Source organism: Scylla paramamosain, chromosome 15 (assembly GCF_035594125.1).
Source record: "Scylla paramamosain isolate STU-SP2022 chromosome 15, ASM3559412v1, whole genome shotgun sequence".
Taxonomy (NCBI): domain Eukaryota; kingdom Metazoa; phylum Arthropoda; class Malacostraca; order Decapoda; family Portunidae; genus Scylla; species Scylla paramamosain.
Window position 1 is genome coordinate 18443512 of NC_087165.1, and position 12500 is coordinate 18456011.

The 12500-nt window shown below is 37.9% G+C and overlaps 1 protein-coding gene across 2 annotated transcripts in view; it reads left to right on the top strand.

Annotated features, from left to right (window-relative positions):
- LOC135107560 (zwei Ig domain protein zig-8-like) overlaps positions 1–12500 on the top strand; it is a 145614-nt gene that overhangs the window by 130336 nt on the left and 2778 nt on the right. For both annotated transcript variants that reach the window (XM_064017558.1, XM_064017559.1), the window contains exon 6: positions 8794–9007. In XM_064017558.1, the coding sequence (XP_063873628.1) occupies positions 8794–9007 (214 nt within the window). The remainder of the gene's footprint in view (positions 1–8793; positions 9008–12500) is intronic.

The window sequence follows — 12500 nt, forward strand, 5'->3', positions numbered from 1 at the left end:
ACCCGCGCCGCGCACATCAAACATCTGTAAAATAAAAAGTTTAATAAAAAAAATAAATAAATAAATTTTGCACTTTTGAACTCAATTTTTTTGTATAGAAACTTGAAAATATTAGCTTTCAGCGATTATAAATTGTGTTTTGATATCCTGTGTATTATTAAGATATTCGAAGCTTAGTTTTGCCACCAAAACTGGAAATCCCACATCAGAATATCTTGATCCAAGTTTGGCACACACATCTTTTCCTTCCCCTCCCTCTCCTTTTCTTTCAGGAACTGTTATCATTGCAGTGGGCAAAGTTACGTTCCCATCCCTTTTATAATAAGAATAATGATAACAACGTCTTTTTCTTCTTTTATCGTTCAGTGTAGTGTAGGTGCCTTTACTCTTTTCATCATGCGTTCAGCAAAGAGAGTTACAACCCGTAGACCTTTACCGCCCCTTACCCATAGCTCACCTCTGCCATAAAAGTCGTAGTTATCTTGAAAGGCCGATAGACACCATCTGGCACGTACCATAAAAAACTTATTCATTCTCCATATCAAATATCTGCACCCCTGGATGTGAAGTTCATAGCTCTGTTATTCCCTCCCGGCCCTCCAATAATGGTAAAACTTCTCTTCTCTTCTCCCATTGGCGCCTTTCGAGTCACGCCATTGGCTGTAATTTTCCGGCCAGTAAGATCAACATGCTAGGGTGTCACTAGCAGTTCATTCTTTGACCGCAGTTTCCAGGGTGAAGATTCAATTCCTGTTGAAGTTTTTAAGAACAACTCTAGTTTCGACGCTCTTCTTTAAGTCGCGACGAACCGTCTGCCTCATTCATCCTAGCATCATTCTCATCAGTCGTCTGGTGTGAATCCCGAGCTTAAAGACATTTATTAGGCCTTACGAACACATTCTCCGGTGACGGGGGAACCGCTGCTGCCACCTTGCCGCATCCTGACTGGTCGTCCCCCTTTATGTGTGGTGACCTCTTTCTCCTCCCACAACACTCTTTCGCGAGGCTCATAGTCTGGCGGCTATGAACTAAGGGAAATGAGCACAATGACTACACACCCTGGATCTTACGATTCTAATAAGGAACGACGATGGGGAACAGCCGCTGCTCGACACAGGGATGACCGCAATCCCTTTAAATCGCGGACATTAATTTTCATGTCTGAGAGGAGCAAGGTTCAGTGACGACTGCTTGGTTTCCTGGGCTGCACAGCGTGTCCTGGTTGATTCTTGCTGTAAGTGAGTTAAAGCGACGGCATTCCTCCATGTGTCGTAAGGGAAGAGGCGGTGGAAGGGCCAGCGAGGTTACTTCCGCCTCTGATGCTGGAGCAGATGTGCCTCTCCCCTGAGGATGAAGTCTTCCGCTTTACAAGAGTGCCTCGGCCTTCTCTGGTATTGCCACGCCTATTGATCTTTGGGCTTGTTTATATATTTAGTATGTGTGTGTGTGTGTGTGTGTGTGTGTGTGTGTGTGTGTGACCATTGCTGCGTCACTGCCTCATCTTCCTTCACTTCTCTCAGTTCGGTCTTCGACTGTGCCGCTTCATTCCAGTGAATTTCCGAGTGACGCCTGTCCATCCTGTTACGGTTGGTTTGCCTTCATTTTCCGGTCTCGGGTTGCCATTGTGGCAGCCAAACAGTCCATCTAATATCAGTTCCATCCACAACATGACGTGACCTCGCGCATTTCATTATATTCATGATGTACACAATGATTTTTTTTCTTTTATATTCAGGACGTTAACTTTTCTACACTTTTTCCGTCTGTGTTTCTGTCTGTGTTAGGGTCACTATTATGCTCCGTGCTTCTTCTAGCGCCCATAAATACACAGGCCAGTAGTTATGTAAGACCGACTTGTCGGGGCCATACGTTAAGATCAGTGAAACGCGCCTCACTCGTAAGTTAATTACTTTTCTTGGATTTAACTTCGTCTACTGAGAGCTTTCCATCCCCGACACATCAGTCGTACTTTATTCTTGCGATCCACCTTTCCTAAGGAAATGTATTCTCCACTCCGTAATTTTTCCAGTAGTATCTACAGTTCGTTTTCGTTGACGTAAAGTAGGAATATATATATATATATATATATATATATATATATATATATATATATATATATATATATATATATATATATATATATATATATATATATATATATATATATATATATATATATATATATATATATATATATATATATATATTATGACTGTACCGTTTAACACCTATGCGAATGCTTTTTACCCACATACATTGACTCGTGTGTTTTTCCTCTACGTTAACAAAATTCTATGCTATTATGTCCATTTTCTTTGTTTTCGTATCGTCTATATCTCGTAACTTTTCCTGATATTTTTTTTTTCTCAATTAATATTACTTTATCAAAATCATAACCTTTTCTACATTAATATCTCAAAATTGTAAGTCAGTTTTCTGGAGGCATCAGTTATCAGTCATAATTGCTTATTTTAACGCTCTCATCTCTAACGTTACGTTCGCTAGAGTTTAGAAAAATAAGGTTATTGATAATACCTTTATTAGCTTTCTTCATTCAGGAACCTTAGATATTAAATTTGGTCAAGTTCTTTCTTACCCAAAAAATGTGTGCTTCGTATGCCATAAGTTTTCCTTCTTTCGAGAGATTTAGATGTGCCTCGCTTACCAAGTGGTGGTCGTGGTTGGACATAACTTTACTTCAGATGCTTTGTTAAGTAATTTATATAAACTTCATTAAGTTTAAATAATGATTTTTCTACATTAAGGCAATACTTACAAATTTGGTAATAACCGAATTACAGAACCATGATATTACATATTCCGGCGACAAAAAATAATTAGGTAATTAGTTAATAATCTACAGTGACCTTTTAAACTATTAAGGAAACAACATAGATGACAAATTAGTTTCGTTAATAACTATCATCCTTGGTGTTGCGTTAGTTATTTCCAACAGGAACAGACGTCACACGTTCCGGAGTCAGTAAATGTTAATTTCCTTACTATTAGTGTTACATACAGTCACTTTCCACGAATGTTAATTATGTTTATTCAATAAATTCCATCACCTTTGTGTGTGTATGTGTGTGTGTGTGTGTGTGTGTGTGTGTGTGTGTGTGTGTGTGTGTGTGTGTGTGTGTGTGTGTCTGTGTGTGTGCTTGTGAGCGCCATCGGATCGTACCCTCGCCATAAACACAAACCTGTAGTGCTCTCTCGTATTCCGATTTATTCTTATTTGTATTCCGCGCATACTTATTAGTTTTACTTTTCTTGCGTGCAAAATTAAATGTAAATAACCATAAGTGAGAGAGAGAGAGAGAGAGAGAGAGAGAGAGAGAGAGAGAGAGAGAGAGAGAGAGAGAGAGAGAGAGAGAGAATGTGTGTGTGTGTGTTACATTTTCTAGACCTCCTCTAAAACAGGAGTTGCGACGGACCCTCCCTGTAAATAATTTCACCAAGTCACTATTAGAGATTTGCACTTTCTATTCCCAGAGTAAATATTCCTGAAACTGGCTTGCGCAAAATTAGAACAGGGTTGAGGTAAGGAAAATTACTCCAAGCGTGGTAGGAATTTACATAGCTGAGCTCTAGATAACTGAGAGTGGTGCGCACACACACACACACACACACATACACACACACACACACACACACACACACACACACACACACACACACCTGTGCTGAAAGTTATTTGCATTTCCAGCTAATGATAAGGTATCATCGGAAAAAATCACTCTCATCGAATTCATAATAAAATCTCTTTTGGGCTGAGATATGTAAAATAAAAATCCATCACGCTTATGCAAACGAGAAGACAAAAATACCTCAATTCATGTTCCGATGCCAATTAAACCTAGTCATACGGAATAAAAGAAAAGTCTTTGCTGCTAAGGATTCCACTTGATTGGAAATAAAATAGTACATAGGTAATTCAAATCATTCCATCTCAAACCCAAACAAACAAGTGCCGATTAATGGTATTTGCTATGATGGTTTACTGTTGTACGGTGTAGTGTTAGTATGTGTTACTGTGAACGTTAGTATGTGTTGTGACGTATGACCGACGTTTGTGTTGCGGTGAGGCATAATCTGATAATGTGTGTGATGAATACTGTTCCCGTTGTAATACTCATGGCAGGGAGGAACTATTTATTCGAAAGTGCAATGCGGGGCTTCGCGTTGCGTCGATCAGGGTGTTCGAACATCTCTGCGAGGCATCACCTTGAGTGGTTGAGAGTGACAAAAGGTGGCGGACAGACGACAGAAACAATGCTATTTTCTACCTCTGACCGCATCACCCCGCTCTAAGATTCCCCACCCAGTGTCATGATATTTCATCTTTTATAGTTGTATGTATATTGTTCAGCAGTTCCATCCTGTCTGTAGATTACTGATTCCATGCACCTTGCAGCAACAGGCGCCTACCCTGTTTCCAGCTCTTCTTGATGACGCAGTAATTTTGTCCTCGACCTACTCGTACACCATAGTTAAAGATTTTTATTACAATTCAGTCTTGTTTAGGCAATCCGATATACCACCTATCGAACACCTCCTTTTACTATGTTCCCTCTGCCTGCCATGGATGCGTACACACGTCTGAATTTACATCACGTCGCTGATCAACTAACTTGCTCATTCCACAACCTCGCAATTCCTGTCAGTGTCCTATTGCCAGCTCTAGCCTGCATTATTCTACTGATCGCTCCACTATACAAGGCAGACCAGACCTACTTGAAGTTGTCACCAAGTTGCTTGTAGCCGCCCTGCTTGGATGGCGCAGTCCAACTTTTTTTTTTTTTAATTATCATATTCATTATTTATTTATTTATTCATTTATTTATTTAGAGCGGTCTGCTTTTTCTCACACTTATATATTGTGACATTGCAGGTGGAAAGTTTCGTTATAAATACAAATTGCAACTGTGAAAAAAAAAAGTTCTCTTGACTCATAATGTGTGGTATTTCTCGTTGTGAAGGGTATCGTGAAGATTAATCTTGGAATGTTTTCATGTGCCTATTGCACAATTATTGATACATTGTCTGCACAATCATCGACATACAATCAATAAAGCACGTTGGTGCTCGACTGCATACAGCCTTCCAGAACTATGATAAAAGGAAGAAATGGAACCCACTGTGACGGTGGAACGCAGCAGGACAGTGACAAGCGAGCGTGCAACCCGCACAGTGGAACGTAGCAGGGCAGCTATAGGCGAATGTGCAACCCGCCGGCACAGTGGACCGCAGCAGCGGAGCGATAGGCCGATAGGCGAGTGTGCAGCCCGCCGGCACAGTGGAACGCACCAGAGCAGCGATAGGCGAGTGTACAACCCGCCGGCACAGTGGAACCCAGAAGGGGTAGCGATAGGCGAGTGTGCAACCCTCTGGCACAGTGGAACGCAGCAGGGCAGCGATGGGCGAGTCTGCAACTCGCCGCCCACACTCGCTGCCCACACTCACCGCATCCTGTCTGCCGCCTGCATCACCTAGTTAAATGGAGTGGGGAATCAAGTTGGCTGTTAGCTAAAATAATAATAGTATCACTTTTAAGATACATATATTGTAGTTAGAGTTCGTAATTGCTAGAGTTGTGTGAAAAGAAAAAAAATACATATATATATATATATATATATATATATATATATATATATATATATATATATATATATATATATATATATATATATATATATATATATATATATGTATTTATATATATATATATATATATATATATATATATATATATATATATATATATATATATATATATATATATATATATATATATATATATATATATATATATATATATATATATATATATATATATATATATATATATATATATATAAACACACACACACGAATGTATTTCACTCCTCCGGGGATGAATATTATATTACCTTGTGCAAGTGACGCACATTGTTTCCTGCGTTATTATTACTGGTGGTTTTGTATAAATAATTTGTTACACATTAAAAAAACTGCTTACTCAGTTAGTTTAGAATACTGATAACACTAGAGACATACCTGTTAGAGTAGTGTGTGTGTGTGTGTGTGTGTGGATGATGCGGCTCAGAGCGCTCCGTCTAGAAGGAAGGAAAGTGAAGATGCGCTCATTAATGAATTTTTGCCGTGGTGCGCGACAGTCGAATGGTAATGTTTCTTGGGGAAAACTTCGGATGGACAGAATCCAATCCTCTTGTCAAATAGTTTGTTTTCTTTGTTTCATTACCCTTTCATCATCCTTTCATCTTCTTTCTTCCCAGCCGTGCAGTGCAGTCTCTCCTTTATCTCCTTTTGTATTCCGTTTCTTTGTCATCCTACTGTTTCCTGCTGGTCATTATCATATACATGAAGCTCTCACAGTATGAACGTGGTAAAGAGATTACTATTATTATTGTTATTATTGTTATTATTGTTATTATTATTATTATTATTATCATCATCATCATCATCATCATCATCATCATCATCATCATCATCATCATCATCGTCGTCGTCGTCGTTGTCGTTGTTGGTGTCGGTGGTGGTGATGGTGCTGTTAGTTGTGGTAACGGTGATGCTGCTGTTTTAGTTTCTGCTGCTGTTGCTGTTCCTGATGTAAAAGTAATGAGAAATAAAAAGTTTTCAGCCATAAGATTACTGCAGTGACTTGTTTCATTGTATTATATCAGGGAACGGGACTATTTTTTTTTTACGATTGTCCATATTTTTACTTAATGATTTATTTTTATATTTTTTTTCTTTTCGGTATTCAGTAAAAAGTAGAAGAAAAAAAGGCAAAGTAGTATGGAAACGTAAAATGCAGCATCAAACAGATTGTGGTGGAGAGAAAATAAATAATAAAGCGAAAGTATTTAATTGTTTTAATGTTCCTCAGCGGGTGGCACTCCGCTCTAAGGAAGGCAACAACCAAAACGTTACAATAATAACTTACTTGTTTCATTCGGTATTTGCTCTCAACACTACATTGCATACTTGTGTCTTACCTACACTTATAGTAATAAACTATATCGCATGATTTTGACAGAGAGAGAGAGAGAGAGAGAGAGAGAGATAAGAGAAAGACGGGAGGGGTGGGAGGGAAGTAACTATTATATCTCTGTGGAATGGCTTCACTATAATAAGGCTCGAATTCTCAATTGAATCCCCTTCATTGTGCAGGCTAACGTGTTGTCTATTGGAAGGTGTTTCACTCCTCGCAGCTTTGTCATTCATGAAAGAAGGAGGCACTTCCTGAATGTTAAGTGTTGCTGCTGTACAAAGGAGATCCCGAGTTTCTGGGCTCCAGGCCGATGAATGGCAAGGTCGCTGCATGTCACTTCATGTCACTGAAATACTGCCTTTTTTTTTTTCACTAGTGTAAAGTACCATATATGACCGTTTCCCACCTGTACTTCATATGAAGAGGGACTGAAGTGTTTGGGAACAAACTTAAAATGATGGAAAGTACAAGATCGGAAATTACAGAGAAGTAAAAGACCTTGGGAACATCAAATAACTACTAATATACGAATGAAACAGCGTCAAAAGAGCAAAGTTTCCAGACTACGATGATAGGCAAGAGACAGTTCAGCACTAAGAAAAAATAAAGGTTCCTCAGTAGTTCCTGAATATCACTTATGATATGATGATTGCACACACACACACACACACACACACACACACACACACACACACATTTATTATCCGACCAGGTGGACTATTCATATCATTGTTATATAATTGAAGAGAGGTTGCATTATATTTTTAACAGATCAGAGTATTGTTATCACGAAATCATAGTCCAACCAGAAAATAATAACAAATCAAATGACTTTTAATGGGCTTCTAGCAATTACAGTGAATCGTTGACTATGAATACTTTACAGCAAAATTCAAATTGGCATTCAAGTTACTTATCACTTAAAAAAAAAAAAAGTTACCTGATGATATTCAAATAACAACGCACACTCCGACATCACGGGTAGATCTGACATCTTTTAACATCTATAAGGTGCCATTGTAAATCCATCTGATTGTTACCGTGCCTCGCTACTGCTTGTTTGAATACTGGTTGTTGAATGACAGTAATAAAAAGAATATTCACTAATTTTGCTGTTATTGCGCTGCCTGAGTACAAATTATTGATATAAAAAATAAGTAATAATAATAATAATAATAATCATTTTCATTATTATTATTGCTCCTCCATTATTATTATTGTTTTTATTATTATTATTATTATTATTATTATTATTATTATTATTATTATTATTATTATTATTATTATTATTATCATTATTATTATTATTACCAATTGCTTTTCAGTTTCTAGAAGATATTTTCTCCCCTTTCCTATTTATTGCTCTTTGTCAGTGGATGAAATGATGACTGTGCCTTATTATATACTCGAAGTGAAAGGGTTACTAATGTAATCCTTTTATAATAGTCTTGAGATTAAGTAATAGGCGTCATGTGTTGCTGCCGCTCGAGCCCAATCAAATCATTGAAAGTAAAATCTAGTCTTAGTGCTTCCTTGTGTAGGTCTGTTAGTTTTTTGTAGTCTCCTTAATTATTTGTTGTTACGTTCTTTTAGTCATCCTAATCCTCCCTCCGAATTTCTGAAATATATTACTAAAAGAAATAACTGTAATGAGAAATTGAATGAATAATTTGCTTTTTTCCAAACACAACAGGTGAGTAACTTACTAGGTGCTCAAGTAGGTGATAAGTGTGCATAACTTGCAGTACCATCTATCCTATATCCATTAATATTCTTGTGCTTCTCATTATCTCCCACAGGGCCTGACTCCACCACAGTTCATCTTTTGGTTCCACAACAACAAAATGATCAACTACGACCAGTCCCGCGGCGGCATCACGGTCACCATGGACCAGACAGACCTCACCACCTCCAGGCTCACCATCAAGGAAGCCGGCCTCAAAGACTCCGGCAACTACAGCTGCAGCGCCAACAACATTATACCGTCCTACGTCAACGTGTTCGTCTCTGAAGGTACTTTCAATGCATAATTAGTTGACCTATAGTCGAGCAACATTCACAAACTTCTGCCGTGGTTAGCATTTTCCCGTAGTATTAAATCCTCTAACTTAGAGCACACGCAAGAACAAAAGAAAACAAAGGAGGCTGCTAGAATCCATCAGGCCTACACGTGTCCTACATAAAACATGCCTGCCAATCTCCACTGTCATCCGATCTGTTTGAAATCTACCCATGGCCAAGCTTTTAAAAGATACTGTCATCAAATCGAAGGACTTATGATTAAGGAAAAAGCACAATGGAACCGCCGGCAGAAAGTTACTTGACTTTTGGCCACGAGTATACCATTATGGCTGTGGTGACAGACGATAACGACTAATAACGAAGACGTGACGAGAACGACGATGGCAGGGCACCGCTATGCCATTTTCTTCTTACAGATATCTCAGAACTTATTATTTAGCTTCCCTCTACTATTTTTACCATCTCTCGGGATTCACTAAGTATTTGTTTCATATAGAGAACGGGCTTAGCTAAATTTCCATTTTCAGTCCATTATTATTTCAGTTTTTTTCGTTCCTAGATATCAGACTCATCCGTAACACTAACTTTTCTCATTATCCTTACTGTTTCTAAATTTCCAGTACACTAGTCGACCTAATTTCCTTGTTTTGCACTTCACCTGCTTCTCATTGTATAAACTTTCAACTTTGAGACATCATAATCAGCCGGAAAGATACTGAATCCGATTCCGATTCCGATTCCGATTCAATTTATAAATACTTCACTGATCGGTCAGCGTTTAAGGAGGACCATCCACCACTTCTCCAAAATAGAATAATACAATACCCTATTCTTCTGTATTGCCTATAAATTGTTATTTTATTTGTATATTACATAGAGGAGGCAATTTCCACCCCAAAAAAAAAATATGTACAGTTATTATACTTTTTTATTCATCACTCCACTGAAAAAAAGAGGATCTTGATGAACACTTGTTTGTCGCTGTTTGAAAACACGTAAAAACTATCTTATCTTTTCTTGCCATCTTCATCTTCAGAGGAAGGAGTCATGACTATTTCGTGAGACATTTCACAAAATCCCTACAAATTCACCAGTCTTCCATAGATATTTAGTTCTTAAAGTTCCCTTACACTGATTTACATTTTATAATGTAACCTCGTGGTTCTACACAAGTCTGTTGATGTAGTAGATAGTCACTCACGGATACATATTGAAACAAATGAACATCAAGCAGTGATATCACAACTGCTATTTGATGTGTTTTGCTCCTGCTGTACTGATCTAAAAGACGAAATAAGAAAGCTAGAAGTGCTGCGTGCTTCGCGCTTCGCAGTTCGGGGGTGGCAAGTGAGGGCCACCCCTCCCTTCTGGTTAGCTTCTTGCCGCTCGAAGACTCCCTTTGTGTTGGAATAATTGCATTATATCCAATCAGCATTGGCGGAGGATATTCATTCAGGAGCTCCCCATAATTTCGCTTCCCTTTCTACGAAAACAGACAAGATGCATCTCATGACGCAAACCCAGATAGAGCAGGAGGCAAATTTGAGCAGACACATTTTGAGCATAATTTTTGTGCACAATTTTGCATCTCTGCCTCAGTTAGGAGACAATAAACGTGTTTTTCAAAGGCTCTTTTCTCCTTTGTGTTGACTCCCTCCTCTCCTATGCAGATAACTGTCGTTTTCTCCCAATTTCACACCAATCGGTAATATTGCTTGTGAGTATTAGAGGTTATGGTAATGATTAGCTGTGTGATTCCTCTGCAATGCCTTGCCATGTTTTGATTCTTGATTCATTTCAACGACCTGACTTCCGGCTAGCAACGGTACCCTTGGGTCACACCATATTGCCAGTATTCTCGTTGATGGAATATTGCTTCGTGCCATGTGCGGGGTTGGCGATCGCTCGGTTCTGTTGCTTAGCACATCTTCATACTATTTCGACTTGCTACTTCAAACGTAGTTGTAATGATTTTTTTTTTTTTTTTTTTTTTTGTGTGTGTGTGTGTGTGTGTGTGTGTGTGTGTGTGTGTGTGTGTGTGTGTGTGTGTGTGTGTGTGTGTGTGTGTGTGTGTGTGTGTGTGTGTGTGTGTGTGTGTGTGTGTGTGTGTGTGTGTGTGTGTGTGTGTGTGTGTTTTACTTTTCGTTCATATATTTTTCATGCTTCTTTTTTTTTTTTTTTTAGTATTTCTGTATGTTATTTATTGTTTGCTTGTTTTACTCTTTTTTTATAAGACACCATATAACTTCCGGTGTTGCAGTACCGAGCTCCCCTCATCCCGCAGCATACCTGTGCACTACATAACATCCACTAACGCAAAAAACAAACAAAAACATGCTTTCCGCTTCTCCTCCATGGCAAAATTTTGGACACGTTTCATTCTTGATTCTTTTTCCACCTGTCTTCGAATATGAAGATATCTGTGAAACAATGACTGGCTTTTATAGAAATATATTTTCTGGGGAAGAAATTTCAGCTTATTTTCTGACCAATACCTTCTTAAAGATTTAGACTTCAAACAGACATTTCTGATTGCATTTTATGCTGGAGAAGTGATCATCCTATTTTCTCATGAATGATACTGTGAATACCTGAATGACAGACAACGTGAAAGGTAGAACTGAAATGACAACATGCTTTGACCATCTGTCTTACTCTATCTTGATTAAAATTTACGGGGCTGATGTAAGAAGTAATGCAGCAAGGAGGGTAGCATCGCTTAAAGAATAGTGTCAAGGCAGCGATCACCTCTATTTGTATTCATCTCCTTTGCACGAAAATGCAAGACTCACTCAAACTGGCAGGTATTACACGTAAGATTAATGGTCTAAATCTCAGAAGAGGTAAAGATAAGTACCTGGTGTTCGGGACAAACAAGAATCCTTCATTAATAGATTACTTCTGCTTTATTATAACCATACAATGAATCAAATGTTCATAATCATTACATATATATATATATATATATATATATATATATATATATATATATATATATATATATATATATATATATATATATATATATATATATATATATATATATATATATATATCATGAAATTACTTGTACATTCTTGTATCAGAAAAGTGGACAAAAAAGAAGAGATGTAAGTATGTTTTGTTGCCACAGAAGGGAGGCATTATAGTGACCATAAAACAGGTTCAGTAAACAGCATTTCAGAAGTGTGTGTTACGAGTATGGAAGGCAAAGTTAAAATTGAATGTCCCATAACAATATCTTTTTAGAAACATTGTGTAATTCTCCCCGTCTTCATGCAAAATTTATATCCATTGCATAATTAACGAAGTCCTTCTTTAACGTCAGCATGGGAGGCGAGAGGGCCAATTCAGGGAAAGGAAACAGAACGCCCTATTTCATAGCAGCAGAATCAGCGAAACTTAGATGATACTTCCTGCTAAACCAAAAATATTCCATTAATATTCAGTGTAGAAAAATTAGTCTGGATTTGTATATAAAGAT